This window comes from Theropithecus gelada, chromosome X (genome assembly GCF_003255815.1).
Source record: "Theropithecus gelada isolate Dixy chromosome X, Tgel_1.0, whole genome shotgun sequence".
Lineage (NCBI taxonomy): Eukaryota > Metazoa > Chordata > Mammalia > Primates > Cercopithecidae > Theropithecus > Theropithecus gelada.
The window spans coordinates 109318521-109344636 of record NC_037689.1 but is presented as its reverse complement, the minus strand read 5'-3'; the positions used below and the strand labels follow the sequence as shown (position 1 = coordinate 109344636).

Genomic DNA, 26116 nt, shown 5'->3' with positions numbered 1-26116 from the left:
GATTTTGTCTGCGCAATCTTTTTGCTACCCTGCAATTTCCTGTTGGTTATAAATGAAACCTTTTTAGCTGTTAATGCAGCCTGTGAATTTTTTTAAAAGCATGTAATTAATCATAGGAGGTTGGGGGGATTCACTAAGCCTGAGTTACATGGGAGAAGCTAGACAAGGCACTAGGACCTAGAAGGCATCTATCCACCCTGGCAGGAATTTCTTGCTTGGAGCTCAGACAACAAAGGCATAGAGAGATTGGTTTTCTTTCTCTCAGCATCTCCACCCAACCAGCAGAAAACCGGTGAGTGGGGCTTTTAAGTGATTTTCAAGCAGAATGTAACAGATGTCAAACGGGAAAAGCACAAGGCAAAGCCTGCTCTCTCTGTCTCTCTGTCTCCTCTTCTCCTTTTTTGCCTTATTCTATCCGATTTTTTCCCTAAGCTTCTACCTGGGATTTTCCTTTGGAAAAGTGAGTTTGACGTTCCTTTGTTTTCATTGTGATGTTAATTTAGAATAATACTACCTCTGATCCTAAAGCAAAGCAAAGCCTTACTGGCACGCCTGGGGAAATGTTTGCTACTTGCCTTGAGGAGGTGGGGTCTCTTACCACTGCAGGTTGTCTGACAGAGACAATGCTGAGCTCAGCATAGGTCATGGTGACATTGGAAAAAAGGGGGAATTCAGCCTGGCAAACCCATTGGGCATCAGTCTTTCTTATTTCCTGTCCTCCTGGTCCCTTGCAAATATATTGATGTGGCAGTGTGTAGCAGCTGAGCCCTGCTTGCTTTGTGAGTCCTTTTATCTCCATCTGTGAGATGCATGTTAATAGTTTGGCTCTTAGGATGTCACTACATTTGCTAGCATTTGGGGCTTCAGTTGTATTGGGTTTCATGTTTTGATTGTTTGGGGTTCTTGGTGGGGGAGGGGGTTCAACAGAAGGGAGAAAAGCAAAACCTGACAAATGACCATCTTTTCCTCGCTAATGCACCTGGGCAACATACAAGTTTGGGGTGAATTGCCTTCTGTGAGGGTAAAATGTCACTTCAATTAGGGTAGAGACCCAGAACAATGAAAGGTGTGCTTCCTTCTAAAGGTCCCATATGCTGTTCGGAGACTCATTTGTGAATCTTTCAACAATTAAATTATTCCATTAAGAGGTGTTGCTGCATCGGTGGGGAGGGGGTGGAGCAACTGGGGAAAAAAAAATAAAAAAGGATTTTGTGAACAAATGATACCGGGGGAAGACAGAGCTAATAACTTGTTAAATAACTTATTTTTCTAATCCTTTTTTCCCCCTAGCTTATTTCTTATGAATGTCGGATAGCTGCACCAGCTTGGTGGGGAAAGGGTTTGATGAATAGCACAAAGACACTGGCTGTTCCCTGGAGGCTGTCCCTTTAAAGGAGAATCTTAGTTTATTCTGGGGGGATGGGATGCACACATTAGAGTAGGAAAGAGGGCTTGGAATAAAATGAAAACACTCCCCCTTCATAGTCATTGTACTGAAATGCAAAGACTGCTTCCTAAGCTGGAGATGCTAACCTTGGCTAGCTCCTTCTGTTCTCTTCAAGGGGAATTTTGTCAGGCTATGGATTCATTTACAACTGTTAGTCATGTGGGCATGTGTGAGGAAACAGATGCCAGTTTTAATGTATTTAGCCCGAAGTTACAATTTGATAGGAGCCACTGTCAGTAAGTCTCAGGATTTTCAGCTATTTCAAAATCTCCCCCTCTCCTCTGTCTGGAACAGTGCCAAGAGTGCCTCCCTCTCTATCTCTTGCTCCCAACCCCCACAACCACCAGCACCCCCGCCCAGCCCCTCCTTCTTCTCTATTAAGATCAATATTCCTGCAGGTCAGGGGCAAGCAGCAGATGGGTCACAGGCTTTTTTCAACCAGTTCTTTTCACAAGCAGCAGATTGCAGATCTGGATCTGGCTAATATTTGAAATCCCTTCTTTTTTCCCTCTCCTCGTCCCTTTTTGTTTTTCCCTCTCTTCACCCCCATCCCTTTCTCCAACGCTCAGGTCTCTGAGGTTCCACCAAAATATGGAACTTGATTTTGGACACTTTGACGAAAGAGATAAGACATCCAGGAACATGCGAGGCTCCCGGATGAATGGGTTGCCTAGCCCCACTCACAGCGCCCACTGTAGCTTCTACCGAACCAGAACCTTGCAGGCACTGAGTAATGAGAAGAAAGCCAAGAAGGTACGTTTCTACCGCAATGGGGACCGCTACTTCAAGGGGATTGTGTACGCTGTGTCCTCTGACCGTTTTCGCAGCTTTGACGCCTTGCTGGCTGACCTGACACGATCTCTGTCTGACAACATCAACCTGCCTCAGGGAGTGCGTTACATTTACACCATTGATGGATCCAGGAAGATCGGAAGCATGGATGAACTGGAGGAAGGTAATTTAAATAGTGGGTGGTGGCCCTTGGTGGGAGGTGGCATCATTGATTATGGTTACATTCTTAGGTTGCTTTGAAAAAAATTAGGCAATGCATTTTTCAAAACACCGGGTTGATTGATGCTCAAATTCCTAATGCTATAGACATCAACAGAGCCATTAGTAATCACCCTTCAGTCTCTGCTGAGGTTGAAGTGTGAGTGGTGGTGATCATGCATTGTGCTTATCTGCCAGGGTATAAAAAGGAAAATCTTAATTGTAGCATTTACTCTAGATTTTGTTCGTAATTAACTCTGAGTAGCACTATTGAGGCAGAACATGAAATCATTACGGGTATAACAAGGAAGGACATTTGGTTGGGTTAACAGAGAAAATATTATGCCCAAATTTTCTTTGAACTGCTGAGAAATTATTTGTGAATTGCAACTCATTGGAAATAAGCACCTTAAGAGCAGAATTTCCTGGACATATTCACAGAGGATTATTCTTTTAGGTAAGTGGTTGCTGCTCAGCTGTTGCTTCTAAAAAGCCTACTTTAGGGTGTGTCCCTAAGGCTGAGGTCATTGGGAGAAATACCAAAGAAAGCTGTAGGTATGTCTGGTATTTTAATAAAGACCATTCCTATTAGAATAGGAATTGACTCACTATACCTAAATCCCCTTATAACTTCTCTAGATTTTTGTATGGCAACTAAATTTTCTACGTAGATTGCCAAAAATCCCAACAACCTGTGTACCCACCTCAAAATAGGGAAAATCCCACCTCTTACCGGAACTTACCCAGCCATAGAGTCTTCTTCATGGTCATTTAGAAAATAGATCTTGGGTCACATTTTTTAACATTCTATATTATCAAATCAATTATACTGAGGATGCTTCCCTATTTTTAAATTGGTGGATGTAACACATGTGATCAATTTGACCTAATACAGTGCTTTAAAGAACAGCCTGAAGGAGTGGTGATAATTAATGTGTTCTTCCTCAAGCCCCTTCCCCATTATCCAGCCCACTCTCCTCACTCCTTTCTTTCCCTGAGCAAAGGTGAGTTTAAAGCAGGCAGATCTCTAGAGTAACCAAATTATGAAATAACTATCAAGGAAGGAGAAATAGCACCTTAAAGGATTTGATGTGGGAAAAACCTGCCTCTGCTTCACTGCTTCTAAGTTTCTTATGTTCCCAGACAAAGGAGAATGAGGGTTTCCTTTGTACAAGATCCTACTTCTCTCAAATAGCTGCTGTTGCCCAAGTAGTCAGGCAAAGTGATTGGGACTAGTTACTTATAAGAGACAGCATCCATATGGTTGCTGCATCTCAGTCTCAGGGTTCAAATTCGAGTTTCTTTCTCTCTTTCTTTCTTTCTTCCTTTCTTTCTTTGACAGAGTTTCGCTCTTGTTGCCCAGGTTAGAGTGCAATGGCATGATCTCGGTTCACCACAACCTCTGCCTCCCGGGTTCAAGCAATTCTCCTGCCTCAGCCTCCCGAGAAGCTGAGATTACAGGCATGTGCCACCATGCCTGGCTAATTTTGTATTTTTAGTAGAGATGGGGTTTCTCCATGTTGGTCAGGCTGGCCTCGAACTCCTGACCTCAGGATCCACTCGCCTTGGCCTCCCAAAGTGCTGAGATTACAGGCGTGAGCCACCATGCCCGGCCGAGATTTTTCTATGTAGATGACCTTGAAAAGCAATGTGCAGGAAGCTTAGATTATTTCATCGTGTGCTCAACGGACAGGCAGAGGTTAATCCTAGGCCCTTCCTGACCATCAAAGGATTGACCATCCTAGTGCTTGTCTTAAAATAAAGGAGAGTCACGGCAACCTCGGCAACCTCGAAGGGTTTGAAGCTAGGTCGAGGGAGCTGTCCAACAGAGTAATTGTTAGGGTGTCTGTCTTTTGTCACTGTAAAATCCACATCTCAGTCAAATTTCAGGGATTTCTCCATAAAAACTTTCACAGACAAAGCACCCTGTATCACCCAATATGTCCTCATGTCCATGGACTGTGATATTCTAAAGACCACAATAGACATTAGGAAAGAGTACTGAACCAACTGACATTGTATTCAGACCAAGTATTAGAATAATCCTGTGTTTGATATAAGAGAGGTGATATGCACAAAATTTTCCCCCAAATCCATTTTTTACTATTGATTTTTCTCCCAAGATATGTGTGTGTGTGTGTGTGTGTGTGTGTGTGTGTGTGTGTGTATTGGTGTATTACGAGAGGGCTGGTGATAGTCTCTGTTCAACATAGGTAGGCAATAAATGTAATTTTGAAAAGACTGCAGCTTTCTATTGCCTTGATTCCCTTTGAGTCATATTAGATTGAACTCCTCTTATCTGTCACTCCCGGGTGCAGTGGTACTTCTTGGTGAATTCCCGGACTATGTGAAGTGTGAATAGGGCTCAGTTGCATTTGTTCACATGTCATCTACAACTACAAGGCACAGTGGACCTCAATACCCTTCTAGTCCTGAGTACTGCCTATTCAGTCAAGAAAATTCAGGGCTATCTCTGGGATAGTGTTAAGAAATGTGATCAATTTTCCCACTGACACAGAGCCAAATGGGAAAGGGCACTGGGATGAGGAGGATGAAGACAATGTGTCTTTTTCTCTCCTATTTTATATTTTAGAACTGCCCATCTGGGAATGGAGGACAGAAGTCCTTTGACTTTGTTCCCCTTCACAAGAGGTTGAACGAAAGATCAAAAAGTCATACACATTGCTTTCAGTTAGACTTCCCGGCGTGAAATATCAGGATATTGAGTTCTAGTCTTAGAAACAGCAGATTATAATGAAAAAAAGAAGTCTTTGGACTCCGATTTGGTTCAAATCCAGGATCTGTCAATGCTAGCCTGTAAGACCTTGAGGAAACCATCTAGATTCCCTAAGCCTCAGTTTGTCATCTGTAAAGTGGGAATAATGGCTTTGACGATTAAACAAGACAGTGGATATAAAGTGCATATTACTCTGCCTGGCACACAGTAGTGCTTAATAAAAGGTAGTTATTATTGTTTGAATTATCCTAGTTTATAGCTGGTTTAGCTACATGATCATAGACTTGTCCTTATCATTAATGTGACTCATGTTAATTATTTTTAAAATAACTCTTTAAAAAAACAAAGAACTGTATTAAGGTATAATTTGCATAACATAAAATTTACCCATTCAAGCGTACAATGATTTTTAGAAGATTTATCAAGTGGTGCAACCATCATCATAACATAATTTTGGACCATTTTCATTTCCTCAAAAAGAAACCCTATTCCAATTAGTTGTCACTGAATATTTTCTTCAATCTCTCCAGCTCTAGACAATGATTAATCTACTTTCTGTCTCCACACTTTTGCCTATTCTGGGCACTTCATATAAATTGAATCAAATACTATGTGGTCTTTTGTGCTTCTTTCACTTAGAATAATGTTTTCAAATTTTATCTGTGTTGTCCATGTATTGGCACTTCATTCCTTTTTGTTGAAGAATAATATTTCATTGTATATGTAGACCACCACATTTGTGTATCTCTTGTGAGTAATATTTTTAACTGTAAAATGGGACTAGTAACACCTGCCTTCTCTATCCATCAGGGTGGTTGTAAAGTTAAACTTAAATAATAGATATGGAGACACATTGACAAGGTAAAATTATAGCTACAGGTACTATTATTATTAATGATGTAAAGACACTAATAATGGAAATAATAATAATAATGATTATGACAATGATGTTAGTAAGGGATTGTAATGATCAGTGGTTCCTAAACCTGGCTGCCTTTCAAAATCTTTCAGAGCTTTAGAAAAATATTACATTCCTGGGCCACACCCAAGATCTATTGAATCAGAATCCCCAGGGGTAGGGACCCAGTGTTTGTGTTTTTACAAATCTCCTCACATGATTTTTATGAGCACTTAGACTTGGGAAGTATTAGACTGGGTGATCTTGATGGTTCCATTCACCTCACTAAAGTGGTAGGAGTTTTGAGACATGCAGAAATCTGTTTTTATTTTTTTCTTTTTACATCTTAAAGGAATAATAGAGCATAGAACTCACTGTGTTTTCAAATGGCCACATTATTACATCTTTAGCCTAAAAATACATGAAAGTTTAAAATGATTGGTTAATAATCACTCTGGCCTATGGCACTCCTTTGTCTAGTGTCTCTAGTCTGCAGTTTTCTGCTAGATACAGAAAGTATCAAGGGCAGCATTTTGGATCAAAGGTTATTGATGTCAGTTTTCCCACAGTCCTTGGGTACACCGAGGGTCTTAGTGAAGTCATGTAGGATGTGGTCCTCATTAGCTGTATCCCAAGGAGGTCAATGAATAAAATCCACTGGTGGGTTTTCCTTTTGTCATGTCTTTTTTTTTTTTTTTTTTTTTTTAAAGAATCTTTCTCTTTCCCTTTATGGCTGGTCCAATTCTTTTCCCATTTTCTTGTATGTAAGTATCCAGATCAACTTTGGGGGTATCATTTATGACTAGCCAGTTTTTCTGAACTCAAATTGAGACAAGTTCAAGAGTTATTACACAGACCACGGGACAGAATATTTACAATTGGAACAGTCTTAGAAAATCTGAGCTGTGTAGTCACACTGGCTATGATCCAGTTATTTTACCATAGCTCATATGTTTCAATGAGATGAATCCACCTTCTCACTAATTTATTCTCTAACTACTAAAGCAAGTACATTGTCAAACACAAGAATTTTAAGATACCTGGGAGGGATGCATTGCTAATAGATATGATAATATAATCAAATGTCATTTAATATTTTAATATAATACAGCAAAGTGTCATTTAATATATTCCTTCTTGAGTCAGGAAATCCTGGAGAAGAGGAGAAAACCCAGGCAGAAGTGCTTTTGTGCTGAGAAGATACAAATATATATATAATGCTTTTGAAAATGGAGCCTTCTTGAAGAGAAGGGAGGTAGACATTAGATCATCTCGAGCCCACAGCTTGTTTCATTTCTGCCCTTTCAGCTGTGCTTCCATGATTTCACTCCTTACCCCCTCACCCTAAAGCAGGTTTTTAATTCCAGCCAATTTGCACCCTGCTTGGCTCTGAAGCCAGCTTTCCCTCTAGGCCCCCAACTGGTAGGAAATAGCCCTTGGAAGCTGTGGCAGGATGGGAACTCAGCTGTGTAAAGGTGCGACACACCTCATCCAGCTCCAAGTGCCAGGCAGCAGGATGTGCAGGAGGCACTGAGTGCTGGCAGCAGACATTGAAAATGCTGGCAAAATCAGAACAAGGAAGTCTTAGTCTAGTAAAGAAGCGCATTTGATGTCTTTCTAGCATAGAAGTGGAGAGTCCTTGGAGGTGGGCAGCTATTTTCTTAACATTTAATTATCCTAACAGCTTTGTTTTCTCAAGCCTGTTTGAGATGGAAAAGAGAAGAAGATTCCTTCTTATGGACTCTTGGACCTAGAAGGGACTCAGGTGTCACCTAGTGCATTATCTTTGCTTTAGAGATGGCAAAGCTGAGACTCAGACAGATTAAGTGATTTCCCTAAGGTCACACAGCTTTTAAGTGCCTAGTTGAGATTTGAATCCAGGTCTGTGTGACTCCTGAGTCGTCACTCTTGACGATGATAAATATCCTGCCCTCAGTGGGCCTCTGCTGTGGCAGCAGCGGCTTTGCTGGGTGTTAGCATAAATCTCCTATATTTGGCATTTGCCACAACTGGAAGCCTCCTCCCGACCAGCAGGAAATCTTATCCTTGAATCACAGGTCCCCAGCAGTGCTCATGTCGTATTGTAATCGCAGTTCAGTTCCTAGATGGTTGCCCTTGATACCTTCTCTTGTTTTTTCTCTTCAGCTTCTATTCCTCTTTTTAGTCTCTTTCTCTCAGGAATTTCTTCCTCTTTTTCCTCTTTGCTCTTTCCTTCTTGTTCTCTCGTCTATTCCATAAGATTAGGGGCTTAGTAATAATAGAAATTTATCAAGTGCTTACTATGCTCCAGATTCTGGGATCAGCATTTTATTTTTATTTTATTTTATTTTATTTTATTTTGAGACGGAGTCTCACTGTCTCTGTCACCCAGGGTAGAGTGCAGTGGTGTGATCTTGGCTCACTGCAACCTCTGCCTCCCTGGTTCAAGCAATTCTCCTGCCTCAGCCTCCACAGTATCTGGGATTACAGGCATGTGCCACCATGCCTAGCTAATTTTTGTGTTTTTAGTAGAAATGGGGTTTCACCATGTTGCCAAGGCTGGTCTTGAACTTCTGATCTCAAGCGATCCACCTGCCTCAGCCTCCCAAAGTGCCAGGATGACAGGCATGTGCTGCCGTGCCTGGCCATGGGTTGAGCACTTTTTATCCATCATCTGATTTATGCCCCACAACAACCCCACAAGGCAGGTGTTCTTATTATCACCCTTGCTTTGGAAAGAAGAAACTGAAGGGAAGGGAGGTTAGAGTTCACAATTAGGAAGTGTTGGGGACCCCATTCTGACTGACATCACATCAGCTGCGCTTTTTCCATTACTCCATATTCAGCCCAACGAGAGAGTGGAGTGACTAAAATGTACCACTGGAAGGTGCTCAACATAGATTTGGCTGAGGGCTGGGCCCTCTGGAAAGTTCTTGGGTGCTATATGTACTTTAACTGTCAGTCATCATGTTCATTTTCATCTGGAGATGGTTAATCATACTCATACTTCAGAGGCTTAAGAGGTTTAAGAGATGGGAGCAAAAAAGTCCAAAGTCCTAATAGGGCTACACAGCTGACTCTCCAGAGGAGACTGGATGAGTGAAATCATAAATATATAGCTTCACATTTCCACACCACCAGTTGTCTGACAGTTTTAAAGTACATGACAAGTTATGGAAAACATCTGACTCAAAGGCAGTGACCTCCTGCAAGGTGGCAATGAATCTAGTGAACTGCTAAGTCAAGAGACCATTTCTAGGGTTATGGGAGTTATTGGCTGTGAATATATGGAGACACTAAAAAGGCCCCTTCCTTCATCCTTTTAAGTCAAAAATTAAAGACCCCAGCCTGTAATCACTTGGGTTCGGTTGAATTAACCAGCAAGGGAGTCAGAGAAATCAGAGCTTCTCTTGGCTGGGGTATTGACCATCTCATCCTGGGTGTCCATGTATGCACCAAGTGAGTAAGGGTGCCTATCCTCACTTAAAATCATCCCTTTGTCCCCTTGTCAAGATAGAACTCTGGGACTGAGGGCAGCTTTGGAAGCCACTTTGCTTATGTTGGATGCCACTTACCCTCCCCCTCCACACACACACACACACACACACACACACACACACACACACACACAAATGTCCTCAAAGGTACCCGAGAGATTTTGACTGAAACTTCTCTTAGCATTACTGAGAAATTTATTCATTAACATGTCTTAAAGGATTTGGTGCTATGGCAAAGCAATAAATATTTGCAAAGGGAGTGAATTATCAGCCTGGTGTTTCTGAATGCAGTTCTCCTGCTGAGACCAAAGGAGAGCCATCAGACTATAATTGTGTTTAATGCTTTCTGTGCACTGGCTAGAGTTTATTTATTTATTTAGGGTTATTACTGAAAACTTAAGCCTGATTAAATCACACTGTTTCTGCAGCTCAACCTCTCAATGAACTTCTAGATACCTTGAGGCTAATGTGTTTTACTCAATGAATTCAACCTTTTCCAATATTCTCTCCCCCAGGCTGAGCCTATCTCTCTTCCTATTTTCTTTAGCTCATAGTCCCAGGTGTCCAATCCCTTCCTCTTGCCTCTGATCCCTGCATTTCTTCGGCTATATTAGTCATTTCCTGTAGCCCAAGGTAAATGTGAAAATTACACTAGATCCTTCCAATCCATAAATCAGGCTGTATAATGTATTCTCACTTCTTTACCTCATTACTTGTGGCAGCCAAGGGTGAGCACTGGTGAAGATGACCCTGAATACACAGATCTTATGTGCATCCTTTGAGAGGATGGAAAGATGAAGGGTGAGTGGTAGAAACATGAGAGTATTTTTCAAGCAAGAGCTAGGGTGTTTATATGTACAGGTTGTTATTTAGACAGTTTCCCTACCTAGTGTAGTGTAAGGGGTAGAGGACACACTTATACACACATATAAACATTCAACATATGCACACACATTTCACATTTCAATATTCCATACTTGGCCATATACTCTGTGCAAAGGACGATCTGGTTTCTTATCAAGTATGTATGTATGCCTGATATACAAAGTTACTTGGTTCATTTTAACTTGGCATAAAAATGTTTTAAATTTGAAAGTTTTCCTTGGTTCATAATATAACAAAGGGATGGGACTTTGAGTCCAAAAATAGGACAGGGATTTTAAGAAATAGAGATGTTAAAAATGCTCCAGCAATGCCCCTGAAAGCTAAACATCCTAGAAACTAACATAAATGTTTAAATTCAAAAAAAACCATATCAAACTTGGAACTCCACTTGTTATATTAAATTTAGACATGCTCTTTGTCCTTAGAACCCTTAGCTTTACAGAGTTCTTCAACTAGGTGTGCCATTATATTGAAGGATGTTTTGAGAATTACTCTTGAATTTGGATGAGCCAAGTTTTTAGCCCAATTAGGAATTGCACGTAAGTTTGGTTAATATCACCATTTATTGAAAAGTTCCAATCCAGTGTCAGTGTGTATTTGTTTAGTTAGAATAATCCATATATCTGCTATTAAACTAATCACCTAATCACTTATTTCTTGCCTTAGGGGAAAGCTATGTCTGTTCCTCAGACAACTTCTTTAAAAAGGTGGAGTACACCAAGAATGTCAATCCCAACTGGTCTGTCAACGTAAAAACATCTGCCAATATGAAAGCCCCCCAGTCCTTGGCTAGCAGCAACAGTGCGCAGGCCAGGGAGAACAAGGACTTTGTGCGCCCCAAGCTGGTTACCATCATCCGCAGTGGGGTGAAGCCTCGGAAAGCTGTGCGTGTGCTTCTGAACAAGAAGACAGCCCACTCTTTTGAGCAAGTTCTCACTGATATCACAGAAGCCATCAAACTGGAGACCGGGGTTGTCAAAAAACTCTACACTCTGGATGGAAAACAGGTAGGTACTTTTTCAAAGTACTTTTCTCATTTTTTTCTAAATTCTTACATGATCATGTTATACCTAAAATATCATTTCTTGTAGATGGACTCTTCCTCCACATCTCATCATCACAACCTGATATTATGTGTTTCATTTGGAGAAAATGTATTTTCAGCAGGCAAAACAATGAATCAGGAATCTGAGGCTCTGAAATTCAATCTGCTTCTGATTTACCTTGCAGAATGGTCACTTAGCCTCACCTTCTTTATCTGCTATGAAAGATGTGTTAGAATCTAGGTTCTATGAATTCTTATGAATATGAATTTAGCTATTATATGATGCATTCTTTATTGTTCAATACACTTGACTGAAATGATATTTGCCCATTCATTACTTTTTAGATACCCTCACATTGGTGCTCAGCAACAATTTTGATAAAAGGAAGTTGAAGTGACTTTCATATGCTCTGAAAAATGTCAGATACGGGGAAAGTACTGAAGCCTCTGGCTCGTTGTCTTTGCCTCACACTAAACCATACTTATTCTCTTTCTCTTTTCCATATGACATAGCTGTCTTAATTTGGTTCCACTGATGGTTTGTGTGAGAAAGGGACTATTTCAGGATCCTAAAATTAGCCCAAGAAAGATGCTGCCATCTGTTCCCCCTCCAAATCAGGTTCTTCATGTCATTGGTTATACTACTAAAGTACCACCTATATTAATATCTGGGAAAGAATGCAGCCAGGCGTCTCCATCAGACAGATGCACCATTCTCTTGAGCATAGGGAGCTGTAAATATACAACAAAAATATTCCAAGGGAATTGGAACAGTGGCTGGTTCTGTTGGCTCTAAAGAGAATCCTGGTCTCCCATCAGAAAAGACAAGTGTGGATTAGTATCAGTCCATATATTCTACCTCTTAAAATGCCTTTGGTGTTTAAGCAACTATATAGATTCTAAAAAGGTGGATTCACTATATATCAAAGTTACTGATGAGTGTTCAAATGCAGACCTGTGCCTCCTCCTATAATTTCTGATAATAATGTGTGCTCCAAGATTTTAAGTTTCAGGGAAAACCCACCCATGTACTGTGTACTTTGCAATTTTGAGAAATATGTGGCCTTTGTTTCCCATCATTTTGTGATCTGAGAGCTACCTGGATGCATTGGTTATACCTGACTTGTGTTTGTTGTACCAAAGCAATGGGTTTGTCTGTGATGTTGGGAAAATCTCCAATTCCCAAGCATTTCTCTAAGAGTGTCTAACTTCTAAGCACCATGTATGTATGTAATAAACAGGAGCTGTCTAAGTATAGGCCTGATTGCCAAAATCTCATCTCAGAGAAATAGGACATATAAAGTTTGGAATCATTGGATCACAGAGTTGAGAATGACTTTAGAAGCCATGACATTTAATATTCCACCTAAGGCATAGATATCTTCTACAATCACTCTATAAGACTATAAGGCAGCCTATTTCACTGTTCAACAGCTGTGATTTTTAGAGTTTCTTTATATTAGGCATAAATCTAATTCCTTGTGCCTTCAGCCTTGTGAAGTAATATAGGAATATGCAAATCAAAAACATAAGACTGGGATTAAGAAGATTTGGACTCTACTCTTGATATTGTCACTTAACCACTTAACTGTCCTGAACCTCACACTCCTCCTCTGTACAAAAGGACTGATCACACCTGCCCTGACCATGCTCACAGGGCTTTTATGAGGATCGAATCAAATAATGGATATGAAAGCACTTTGTAAATTGACACATGGATATATATATATATATATATGTATATATATATGTATGTGTATATATATATACATACAATTCATCATTAAATGAGATTTTTGGCAATTTTTGTATATTAATAAATGTTAGCTCTCTTACTCCCACTTTATTTATTTATTTATTTATTTATTTATTTATTTATTTACTTTTGGAGACAGAGTCTCACTCTGTCACCCAGGCTGGAGTGCAGTGGTGTGAATTTGGCTCACTGCAACCTCTGCCTCCCAGGTTCAAGCAATTCTCCTGCCTCAGCCTCCCAAGTAGCTGGGACTACAGATACATGCTGCAACACCCGACTAATTTTTTGTATTTTAGTAGAAACGGAGTTTCACTGTGTTGCCCAGGCTGATCTCGAACTCCCAAGCTAAGGCAATCTGCCCACTTTGGCCTTCCAAAGTGCTAGGATTATAGACATGAGCCACCACGCCTAGCCTCTTCTCCCTACTTTATCTCTATCATTCTTATTATAAATTTCCAATATTTGTGAATATGCACCATGCTTTGGCATTCTGCTTTTGTTCCAAATAACACATAAAGGGACACCTCCATCTTCTAGGGAAGCAAGCTCCAGTCCAGTGATGCACAGGGTTTTGTCCTTCAGCAGGTCATGCAGAGTGGCAAACTGTCTCAAACTCCTTTAAGCATCAGTTCCCTTTCTTTGGGGAACACATTACAAAATGCCAGTATATGATATGACATTTATATAGAGAAATAGAGTGGTGCCCAGTGGATCTGAACAATGCCCTTTCAGGCATCTGTACCTCTGTATATACGTTCCCTTTCTTTAAAACGTCTTCCTCTGCCCACCCTGACCCCTGGAGGTCATCTTATAAGACCTGGTTCAAATGTCACTTTATTTTTGAAAATTTCTGTCTCTACTAAGGAGGGTAAAAGCAATCCTAACCTTTTTTCTAAATTAATGCTCAGCTCCTGGTATATTATGGATGCTCTATAAATGTTTGTTGATTGAATGAACTGACATAAACAGATTCTCTCATGGCCCAGGTAGATGTTTTGAGGACCCTTCTTCTTTCAATTCCCCGGACATTATCCTTAGGTCTTTCAGAAGAGATAGGGGGCTTCCAAAGGAGTGCATATTCCACCCAGGTGATTTCTAACTGGTGGTTTACTTGGAAGTCACTGAGGGCAGGCATTTAAAGCATTTCCCTAAATACAGTCTAAGGAGAAATGTCTCCATGTCCTCACCTCAAAAAGCTCTCCAAAAAGAATTCTGTGGACAAATAAGGTTGTAAAATGCTGCAAATTGTGTGCCATTCTTAGAGATTCACAGTACTCACTGGCACATTGAATGCTCTGAGAAGTTCTACAGCAAGGAAATCCATCCCAATCCTACTTAACCACAAACATTTTTAATGAAACATACACACACACAAACCCACACATACATATATGTATATGTATGTATACACACACACACACACACACACAGCGTGCACTAGAAAATGTTGTTTACATAGGCCAGATGCAGTGGCTCACACCTACAATCCCAGCACTTTGGGAGGCCGAGGCAGGCGGATCACGAGGTCAGGAGATCGAGACCATCCTGGCTAACACAGTGAAGCCCCGTATCTACTAAAAATACAAAAAATTAGCCGGGCGTGGTGGCAGGCGCCTGTAGTCCCAGCTACTTGGGAGGCTGAGGCAGGAGAATGGCGTGAACCCGGGAGGTGGAGCTGGCAGTGAGCAGAGATGGTGCCACTGCACTCCAGCCTGGGCAAGAGAGCGAGACTCTACCTCAAAAAAAAAAAAAAAAAAAAAGAAAATGTTGTTTACATAAAACACTGATGATTAGGAACTAACTACTGTAACTTTAATGGTAAGATTGGTAGGCACAGGGTAACCACAAATTAAACATTGTTGTTTTGTTACAGAAAGGACATTAAATAAAATTTGGGGGTACATGGACAAACCTACTAATTACAAAATAGATGCTGGGTATAGTGAAAGTTGTTGCCAAATTCAAAATTTTGGAGCTCAGCTCATTTCCCAGGTCTGGTGATGACAGCTCTAATGTTAACACCTGTCAATTACTTTGATTATTAGTGGGTATTCATACGCTTGCGAATATAATCCTTTTCGTGGAGACCGAAGTCACATGTATTGCAATAGCTTGACTTGCTTGGATGAGATTCCAATGCCTGTTTTTGGCTACACATGACACAAGGCACTTAGTTGAAAAGAACAAAGTATGGTTAAGGCTATTTGTTATGGAGTGATTTGTTCGTGAAATCAAGGCCGTCGCTTGATTTCAGTGTTTACTATAACTGGATTCCAAATCGACCAAACCAAGTGGTTTTCCCTCTTCATATAAATAATATCAGCTAAAAGAGCCCAGTTGGTTATTGCAAATTTATTGTTGCTTCTGTAGTTGTGTGTACCATTTGACTGATTGGCTTACACTGATTGACAAGCAATCTGCAGACATGGCTCCTTTCTTTCTGTTTTTATTTTGTTTGGATGTGTCTTTTAGAGCCCTTGATCTTTTTAGCTTATATTTGATGTTATGGAAGATTGGTTTACTGACCTCTTGCCTCTGAGATATTTGTGGTCTGTGTAGACAGGAAAGCCAACCACTACTAGTAGGAAGACACCCCAATTGATTCCTCACCTCAATAAGAAGTTATTAATTGTATAAGAAGTAGTTGGTAGGGCTCTGGCTACTCCCAGGGATTAAAATAGATTTCTAAGAGGTCAAAGAGGACATGATAGAGGATTGGATGATGATGCATATGAGTTCACTTGCAGGTGAAAAGTGTTCTTTTGATTCCTTGGCAGCTGGAGTGGTTGTAGAGTGTTGACAAAATTATCCAATTACTAATTTCCATAACTAAAGTACACATTGATTTTCATGCATAAAAGTCATGGATATATAAAAACTAGGACCCAAATTTCTGGTTCACATGATAGTAGTAGTTTAATAGATACATGTTCTGGCCTGAAAATTAATTGCAGAGCTTTAATAATAGACTTTCAGCTTTTTGGCCTCATACACAGGGGTGCAGCTGGTCTTCACATCGTCCATTTTCATGCTACACTGATTGACATCTCTAGATTCAGTTTTGTCCACACCCAGAATCTGTGCAAGAAAAGATTCACTATTGCTTCAATATACATGCCTAAGGCATAAGTATGGCCTTTAGTGCTCGTTCTAGCTTTGTTAGGCCAATTTTCAATTGGATGGATTTATTTTATGTTTTTGTCTGTACCTTTATAGCACCGACTACTTGGACCTGGGATTACAGGTCTCAGAATAACAGAGGAGAAGTTTAAGCCAATTCCAAGATTATCCATAGCCTTGGAAACTAGTACAGGGGTTTTAAGGAAATGGTTGATGCATAATACACAGATGAGAGCATGAAGGACGTTTCAATTGCTGGTTAGTATTCTAGGAAAGACTTGCCCTTTCCACGTTGCCACACAAAAGAACTGGGTGCTGTAAGCACAAAGGCAATTGCAGGAAACACAGGAAGACAGATTGGATTTAACCTTGGAAACGTTGAATGCACTTACCAAGGTAGGCGTGTTTTTCGTTTGCCTACATAGCCAGTTTTTCTCTCCCCTGTTATCTCTGCTTTCCCCAGTAATATCTGATCTTATTTATACTCCCTGGCCTCCAGCTCTCTCAGAGTCAACCTCTCTCTCTTCTCCTAATGTTATGACCCTGTCAGTCAACATTGGGCTCATTAGAAAAGGCCACGTGGGCATAAATTATGCACCAAGAGGGAGGTCATTTATCATCGGCCTTCACTTAAGAAGATAAAGGCTGGAAAGTTGATGTTTTTATTACCAAAATTCTCCTTCCCCAACCTTTCAGAGGTTCCTAGAGAAAGGCTTTGGGAGGATTGGCTTGAGCATGAAGTGTAATAGAACAAAGGTGGAAAGCCAGGCTGGGCTCTGTGAAGGGAGACAGTTTGCAAACTACCATCTCATACATGGTGGTAGATTTCACACTTTAAAAGAGTGGCCAAACATTGAATATACTGCCCTTCTGGAAAGAAAGGACTAAGTGTAGCCTGGTGATCAGTTATTTCTTCAGTAATTTATCCTCTTAGAGTTTTATTATTGTTGAGATGCTCCTGGCTCTGAGCAGTGATAGAGGTGTGACTTGGCCAATTCAATCAAAAGCTTTGGCATAGAATTCCAGTCTCTTGTACTGACTAGTCTGTCACTGTCTAGCATTCAGCAAGTGGAAAGAGCCCTAGGCTGGGATTCAGAGGCCTGAGTTTTAGTCTTCACTCTGTTCTTCCCTAGCTATGTAATGTGGAGCCAATCACATCTCTTCTGGGGCCTTAATTTTTTAAGGAGGCTTAGTATATGACCTGGAAGAGTCCTTCTAGTTCCACAGTAACAGAGTATTCATCTCATAGAGTTGGTTCTGTCTAGATATGTTTTCACTCTTCTGAATGTACTCCACCTCTCTGTGCTCCTAAAGATTGTCAATGTGATGTAGTAATTACCTTGGTGGATACATTGCTTTCCAGGATGGCCTCTAAATGGTATTTGCATAATTCTTATATTCAGATCTTTCTTGCTGCCTGCAATGACATCACCAAAGAATATTTTCAAACTTGTAATTTTCATTTGACCCCCTTTTCTTCACATTGTGGATGGTATAAGGAGCAAAGGGCAGAGGACTCACAAAACAAAGCAAGACAAAAGCCAGCCTGCTAAAATTGTGGCAAGTGTTTGATGGTGCCATTATTAAGCTATTTCTATCGCAGTGGTGCTATTTTCAGTGCTGGGGAAGGATTATTGCTAATGGGGGTGGTTAGCACTGGCGCTAAATGCATTGCTATTTCTTGAGTAGACTGAAGAGATTCATCAAGTGGGGATTGATCTATCCAGGGATGCAGGCTGTTCCATTTAAAACTGTTGAAGCAACAGTCATTTTGTTCTTAGTTCTTTATTTTCATCTGTTTCATTATTGTCATTCCCTCAAAGTGGGAGAAAAAGCATTGTCTCCAAAAACAGTTTTTAAAAACAGCTTTATTGAAATATAATCCCCATATTACATACCTCACTCATTTTAAGTATAAAATTCAACAGCTTTTAGTATATTCACAGAGGTCTGCATCCATCACCACAATCAATTTTAGAATATTTTCATTATCCCTAAAAGAAACGCTGTGCCCTTTAGACATTGCCCTCTAGTTCTCTGATTCCACTTCCCCATCCCTAAACAATCACTTATCTACTTTTTGCTCTAAGGATTGTCCTATTCATGACATTTAATAATAATGGAATCATGTGGCCTTTTGTGCCTGGCTTGCTTGACTTAGCATAATGTTTTCAGGGTTCATCCATATTGTAGCATATATTGGTACTTCATTTCTTTTATGGGTGAATAACATTCTATTGTATGAACTTACCACACTGTATTTACTCATCTATCTATTAATGGACATTTGGGTTGTTTCTATCTTTTGGCTATTGTGATAATGCTACTATGAACATTCATGTACAGATTTTTATATAGATATATGTCTTCATTTATCTAGGGTAAATATCTCAAAATTGTATTGCTGGGCTGTATAGTGTGTTTAAAATTTTAAGAAACTGTCAAATGGTTTTCCAAAGTGGCTGCACCATTTTCCATCCCTATTTGCAATGTATGAGAGTTCCAGTTTCTTCACATCCTCACCAACACTTGTTATCATTTTTTTTTTATTAGATCCATCCTAGTGGGTTTGAAGTGGTATCTAATTGTGGTTTTTCTTGATTTGTTTGCATTTCCCTAGTGACTAATGATGTCACACATATTTTCACATGCTTATTGGACAATTGTATATCTTCTTTGGAAAAATGTCTATTCAGATCATTTGCCCATTCTTTAATTGAATTATTAGGCTTCTTATTAATGAGTTGTAAGAGTTCTCTATGTATTCTGGATACAAGTCCTTTGTCACATATGTGATTTGTAAGTATTTTCTGCCAGTCTGTAGCATGTCTTCATTTTCTTAATGGTTTTTTTAGTTTTTCAAGAGAAAAAAGTTTTCATTTTGATGAAGTCTGACTTATTAATTTTTCTTTTATGCATTATACCTTGGTGTCATATCTAAGAAATCTTTACCTAACCCAACATCTCAAAAATTTTCTCCCATGTGTTCTTCTAGAAGTTTTATATTTTTAGCTCTTAGATTTAAATCTCTGATTCATTTTGTGTTAAATTTTGTGTACAGGTTAAGAGTCAAGGTTCTTTTGAGGGAGGGGCACATAGATATCTGATTTTTCTAGCACTATTTGTTGAAAAGAAAAGATAAGGCAGTTTTCTTAATTTAAACTAAATATGAGCAGTGGTTCATATAGCCAAGCCCTCTAAAGGTTTTTCGAATTTTTAAGAACTGTGGGTGTGAACTAATGGAACACAGGAGCTTCTCCTATACAGATGTTGTGGAACAGTACTCTACTCAACAATACTCTACAATACAAGTACTCTACAATACTCTAAGGCTGTATTAGTAAGGCTGGCTTAGTCTCATTTCGTAGGGAAAAAAGGGGGCTTGATAGGAGAGGCTAAAATGGGCTATTGTTCCTTGACAGTGCCCCTGCCATGTTCTAGACTCCTAGAGTTCCCACCCAGAACTATCTGAACTTCCCTGTCGCATATCCTATACCCTTCTGGTGATGCTAAACAGGATTGGGGGAGGAGAGTAAGGAGATGTCCAAAATTGTTGGGGTTATTTTCTTTTGTAACATCTTGAGATATAATTCACATATCACATATTTCCCTTATTCAAAGTGTATAGTTCAATGATTTTAATATGCTCACAGATGTGTGTGACATCACCAAAGTCAATTTTAGAATATTTTTATTACCTCTCCTACCCTCTATCCTCCACAGCCCTAAGCAACCACCAATCTACTTCATAGTTCTATACATTTGCCTTTTCTGAACATTTTGTATAAATGAATCATATTTTATGATTCATACATATATGCTAAGTGACTAGCTTCTTTCACTTAACATAATATTTTCAAGGGTCATCTATGTTCTGTCATGTATCTATCTGTACTTTGTTCTTTTTTATCGCTGAATAATACTCCATTGTATGGATATACCACATTTTATTTATCCATTCATTTGTTGATGAACATTTGGGTTGCTCCATGTTTTGCCTATTAATAATGCTGCTATAAACATTTGTGCATGATTTAGGTATAGACATATATCTTCATTTCTCTTGAATATATATCTAGTAATAGAATTGCTGGGTGTTGAGGTTTCTTGATGTCCTATCCCCTAACCACCAAACTCATGTTTCTAAAACATGTACCCCAAGGCATGCTCCAAACAAAGAAATTCACAGTCTTTTCATTTCTATGTAGATATTTGTCCCCCAGAGTTCTTGCCTAAACAGTATAGAAGGAAATGTGAGGGTTTCTTTATTAACTTTTCTTAAAGCTAGAACAAATCCTAAGAAGCTATTTTGTTCTTTTTATCTGAGTCCTACATTGGCCCTCCTAACTTTCCAGAATCAAAGATGCATTCTAAACAGTTGGGACCTTCAATCCAGTGGGTCACAGATTCTCCTCCAAACCACCAAAGTTTCTTATTTTGAAAAAGGAGCAGAAAAAGGAGCTTCTAGAATTCCAGTCTTATTAATTTTTCCTAGATTTAGAATACTTTCATAATCGATACCACATATTCTACCCTCTTCAGGTCTTGTGATGTTAGCTCATGAGATAAAAAGCAACTTGGGTGTAGGGAGCCACAGCAGGTCTTCATCGTTAGCCCAGTTGTCATCGACTAGGACAATTTGCTGTCCAGGGGACACTTGGTAGATATATTTTTGGTTGTCACAACTAGGGAAAGGGTGCTGCTGACATCTAGTTGGTATAGGCCAGGGATGCTGCTGAACATCTTACACTGCACAGAACAGCACTTCCCCCCACAAAATACAAGTGATCTGGTCCCAAATGTCTACAGTAGTTGAGAAACCCTGCATTACAGGTAAGGTGCTGGGCAGACACAGCAGAAGATGAAGCTGAAAAGAAGGCAAAGGCAATATTTAGCAATGACCTTGTAAACTGTGTTAAGGAACTTGTATTAGTCCATTTTCACACTGCTATAAAGAACTATCTGAGACTGGGTAATTTATGAAAAAAAAAAAAAGAGGTTTAATTGACACACAGCTCCACAGGCTTAATAGGAAGCATGACTGGGAGGCCTCAGGAAACTAACAATCATGACAGAAGGTGAAAAGGAAGCAAGGACCTTCTTCACATGGTGGCAGGAGAGAGAGAGCAAAGGGGAAGTGCCAAACACTTTTAAACCGTCAGATCTCATAAGATCTCACTCACTATCATGAGAAAAGCATGGGAAAAATCTGTCCCCATGATTCACTCACCTCCCACCAAGTCCTTCTTCCAATATTGGGAACTACAATTCAACATGAAATTTGGGTTGGGGCACAGAGCCAAACCATATCAGAACTTGATTGTTACCATGTGTTAACAGAAGCCAGTAAATGATTCTTTTTTCTTTTTTTCTTTTTTTGGCAGGGTATCACTGTTGCCCAGGCTGGAATGCAGTGGTATGATTTTGGCTCACAGCAGCCTCATCCTCCTGGGCTCAAGCGATTTTCCCACCTCAGCCTCAGCTTCTTGAGTAGCTGGGACTACAGGCATGGACCACCACATATAGCTAATTTTTGTATTTTTTGTAGAGACAGGATCTCACCATGTCGGCCAGGCTGTCTCAAACTCCTGAGCTCAAGTGATCTGTCTGCCTCAGCCTCCCAAAGTGCTGGGATTACAGGTGTTAGCCACTGTGCCAGACCCCACTGAAGGATTTTAAGCAGGGGAATTATATTATCAGATATGCAGTTTGAGTAGGTCACTATTGTTTTGGATTTCAGGAAGACAAAACTAGTAAAGAGTCCAGATAGAGGCTGTGTGGTAGTACAGGCAGGAGAATAGAAGGATCTAAATTGAGGCAGCAGTAGTGGAAATAAAAAAGGAGAAAACAAAGCCAATAAATATTTGTGAGGTAGAAACTGGAGAACTTAGTGATTAATTGAATTTGAGGGTGTATTAATTGTCTATTGCTGTGTAATAAGTTACCACAAACATAGCAGCTCAGAACAACATTCATCTATTATGTCACAATTCTATAGGTCAGAGTTAAAGGCTTGACTAGATTCTCTGCTTAGGGTCTCACAAGGGTGAAGTCAAGGTGTCAGATAAGATAGGCTTTATTTCTGGAGGCTCTGGGGATGAGTCTAGTTCCATGCTTGTTCAGGTTTGGGGCAGATTTCAATTCCCATGTCCTTCTTAGATGTCAGCTGAGAAATGTTTTCAGCTTCTAAAGGTTACCCACATTCTTCTCACATGTCCCCTTCCATTTTCAAGCCAACAACATACATCAGATTGTTCTCATGCTTAGAATCTCTCTGACTTCCTTTTCTGCCACTAGCCAAAGCAAATTCTCTGCTTTTAATGGGGTCATGTGATTAAATTGGTCCCAACCGGATAATCTCCCCTTTGATTAACCCAAAGTTAACTAATTTAGTAACATTAATTACATATAAAAAAGCCCTTTTTGCCATGAAACATAACATAATCATGGGAATGGCAACTCATAATTAAAATTCAAAGAGAGGAGAATATACAAAGGCAAGAGTCATTGGGGGGTCATTCTTAGAATTCTGCCTACCACAAGTGAGGGAATTGGAGGACTCAGGTGACTCTGAGGTTTATGGTTCAGTTATGTGGGTGGATGGTGGGGCCACTCACTGATGTAGGGAAAACCAGGGCAAGAAGTGGGGTTATTTATTTATTTATTGACAGGATCTTGTTCTATCACCCTGGCTGGAGTGCAGTGGCATGATCCTTGCTCACTGCTGCTTCAAACTCCGAGGCTCAAGTGATCCTTCCACTTTAGCCTCCCAAGTAACTGGGACAACAAGCGTGTCTCACCACACCTGGCTATGGGGTTTAGACGCATTGAACTTGGGGTCCTTTGCTACATCTAAGTGGAGAATCCAGAAGGTAGCGATAGATATGGATCTGGAAATCAAGAGAGAGGTCTGGGCTAGAGATTCAGGCTTGGGAGTAATCTTCAAACAATGGTAGTTAAAATCAGGTAAGTAGATGAGCTTACCAAGGGTGCATGTGAGAAACTGTCCAAGGAAAAGGCCCTGTAGACGTTTGCATTAAATGGGTGGGTAGGCATAAGAGCCTAGGAATTACTAGAGAGAACCATGGAGAACTAGATGAAGATGTATCCAGAGAACACTAAAAGGCAGGTGCGGGCAGCTGTGTCAAATGTAGCAGACAGGGTCTGTTTCAGATAAAGATTTAGGATAGTAAATCAATAAAATCCAGCTGATTTGAATAGTCCTTATTGCTGGGAACAGAAAGCAAAATTCTCCGCAGACCAGAGGGCAAGCCTTGGCTCATAAAGACTCTCAGAGGTGACTAGGCAGATGGAGCTATGACTGGCTATTGGATCTGTCTCTTGGCAGCTTCCCATGCTCCAGATCTATCAAAACTTGTCTGTCCAGTGTCCCATTTTCTCTTTGCTAGCTCTTGTGTTATATGTAGTTGGTTGCTAAAATGTCCCGTGTAACTTACTTATGTCATGTATATGTTATAACATATAGAGCTAGCCCTTAGTCCAATTGTGCTCTTGTCTTATCACTTAAAGCCCTAACTCAGATAGATCAGACATTTTCTGAGTCTGATTTTCTTAGAGCCTTCATCATAGTTCATGGATTTAGTTGGTAAGGCTCTAACAAATCAATCCTCACTATGTTAGCGCCTATCAATTTAGAGAACATTTCTCAAATTACGCTACATGTAACACTGGTCTGATCAAATATTCTGTGGTCAAATAAGTTTACTAACATTGTATAGTATAGTCTCCTCTTGGAAAAAAGACTCCAAGAATCCCTCTACAAAGAAACCTGCTTGTGTTTAGACCAGTATTCCCCAAACTTGTTTGAACACCAAACCTTAAAAATAATTCTATGACCATATGGTAGAATGCACTTTGGGAATCACTAGTCTTTGCCTCAGGTATTTATTTGCATTTTAATTAGAGAATCTTGAAGAGGAAAAACCTTCAAGGCTGAGAGGAATAATTAAATTGAAAGAAAACAGGCACCACTGCATTTTGATAGGGCTTATAAACTAAAACAAGAAGGGCTTTGTAGATAGAGTACCAACAATCACTGCAAAGGTAACACCTATTCACCCATGGTAAGGGCAGGACTTTAGAGCATCTATCTCTGAAATAAACTATAGAAGGAAAAGGAGAAATTGAACAAAAGGGGCAAATTTTCTAGAAGATGTTTGAATAGTCCCCCAAAGTTGTAAGAAGTTAGGAAAATCCTATTGGTTATAGGCATTAAAGTCTGGCTTCTCTAGCCTTAGTGGTAAAGAGGCAGTAAATATCAATTGCCAGGTTTAGAACCTTCACAATAGATTTAGTCCTATACAAACAAGCACTCCTTCCACTCACCACACCATGCTGCAGAGTCTCACTGGAGGAATCAGTCAGGTTTACTAATTAGACTTTAACTTTCATAAGTAGTGTTTACTATTTAAATAGACTGCATACTTTCTATTGCACCAAGTCCATACTTGTCCAGCTGGCAATAATTTGGAAGACCCTAAGGGTCTGAATGGCTCGCACAGCACGATAATATCCCTTAAGAGAGGTTTTGAGCCAGAGACCAGCACCTCTCTAAGTCTCTTTGTGTCTGCATACACACACTTGTGCCCCTGTTTCTTTTAAGTATTCGCTGTCTCATCTGATGAAGTCATATATAAATATTTATATGTCAGAACATTTCTGGTCTTACTCACCAGAGACATTACAGCCTTGATAAAAAGCCTCCCTCTGGCAGTATTTGCCTCCACAGTTTATTTAATATGGCAGTTGATAGGTGAACTTCCTCTTGCTGTTTGCAAAGAGAATGGAGCCTTGCCTTGCTTGGAGTTTCAAGTGTTTGACTTGTCTCCTGCTGGGAATCGATGTTTGTGCTTTCCCAGATTTCTCTGATTAAAAGAAGTGTGAATTCTCTAGCAGGTCATCCTACCCTTTAGATTTTGGATTTTTAGGAATATTTGATAAACTTAGGAATACATTATGCTTTTGGTGGGCCCTCGGCACTTTTGCCTTCGTGGATCTCTTCCTCCAGTAAAAAACAAACTACCATTGTGCTGATATAAAGATGAATATATTAATATTACATTTTACAGCATTTTTACCAACGAAAAAGTTTATGTTTCCGGTTTTCAAAGAAATTAAACCCTTTTCATGGGTACATAACAGTGCTGTGGGCCCTAGGCACTTTGCCTACTATACTTAACAGATAATCAACCCTGGATATACAGAGCTATCTGATTTCTGGGCTGGCATTGTGAGGTCACATGGGTTAAGCAATGAATAAGAATGGTATGACTCACTGAAGGTTTAGTCTAAGAATGCGGTAGCTTCTTGGATGTACCAACTACTAATTGAGATGTACCAAGGAGGTCCCCTCCACTTCCTTTGTTCTAACACATTTTACCCACTCTACAGAGCATGGTAATAAAATGCTGCCAATAGGCATTTTTTTCTGGCTTGGTGGACTCAGAGTTGGGAATAGAAATCTGCCTCCTCAGCATCTTCCAGGAGAGGCTTCTGGGAATGATGAATGGTGTCATTCATTTTCAGGCTGAAACTGTTTCTGTCATTTAGCCTGTGGTCCTACAGAAGGCAGCTGAGTGAAGGTAGAGTGGAAGTTGATTAGCAATGAAATGGATTACTGCAGTTCATCCAGAGAAAAGAGGGTAGGGCTGGTTTTAATCCATGTCTATATTAGTGGTAGTTAATTTAGGCAGCTCTATGTCAACCCCAACCATAATCTTCCTTAGCAACAGCCACCCCACC

General features: G+C 40.0%; 1 protein-coding gene across 5 annotated transcripts in view; it reads left to right on the top strand.

Annotated features, from left to right (window-relative positions):
• Positions 1-26116, top strand: part of DCX (doublecortin) — a 119198-nt gene continuing 93082 nt past the window's right edge. For 2 of the 5 annotated variants that reach the window (XM_025373040.1, XM_025373039.1), the window contains exons 1-3: positions 1-292; positions 2017-2402; positions 11100-11440. In XM_025373040.1, coding sequence (XP_025228825.1) covers positions 2039-2402; positions 11100-11440 — 705 coding nt within the window. In that variant the 5' untranslated portion in view covers positions 1-292; positions 2017-2038. Of the gene's footprint in view, positions 461-1290; positions 1684-2016; positions 2403-11099; positions 11441-26116 lie in introns of those variants that run through there. The other 3 variants (XM_025373041.1, XM_025373037.1, XM_025373038.1) reach the window with 3 other exon arrangements.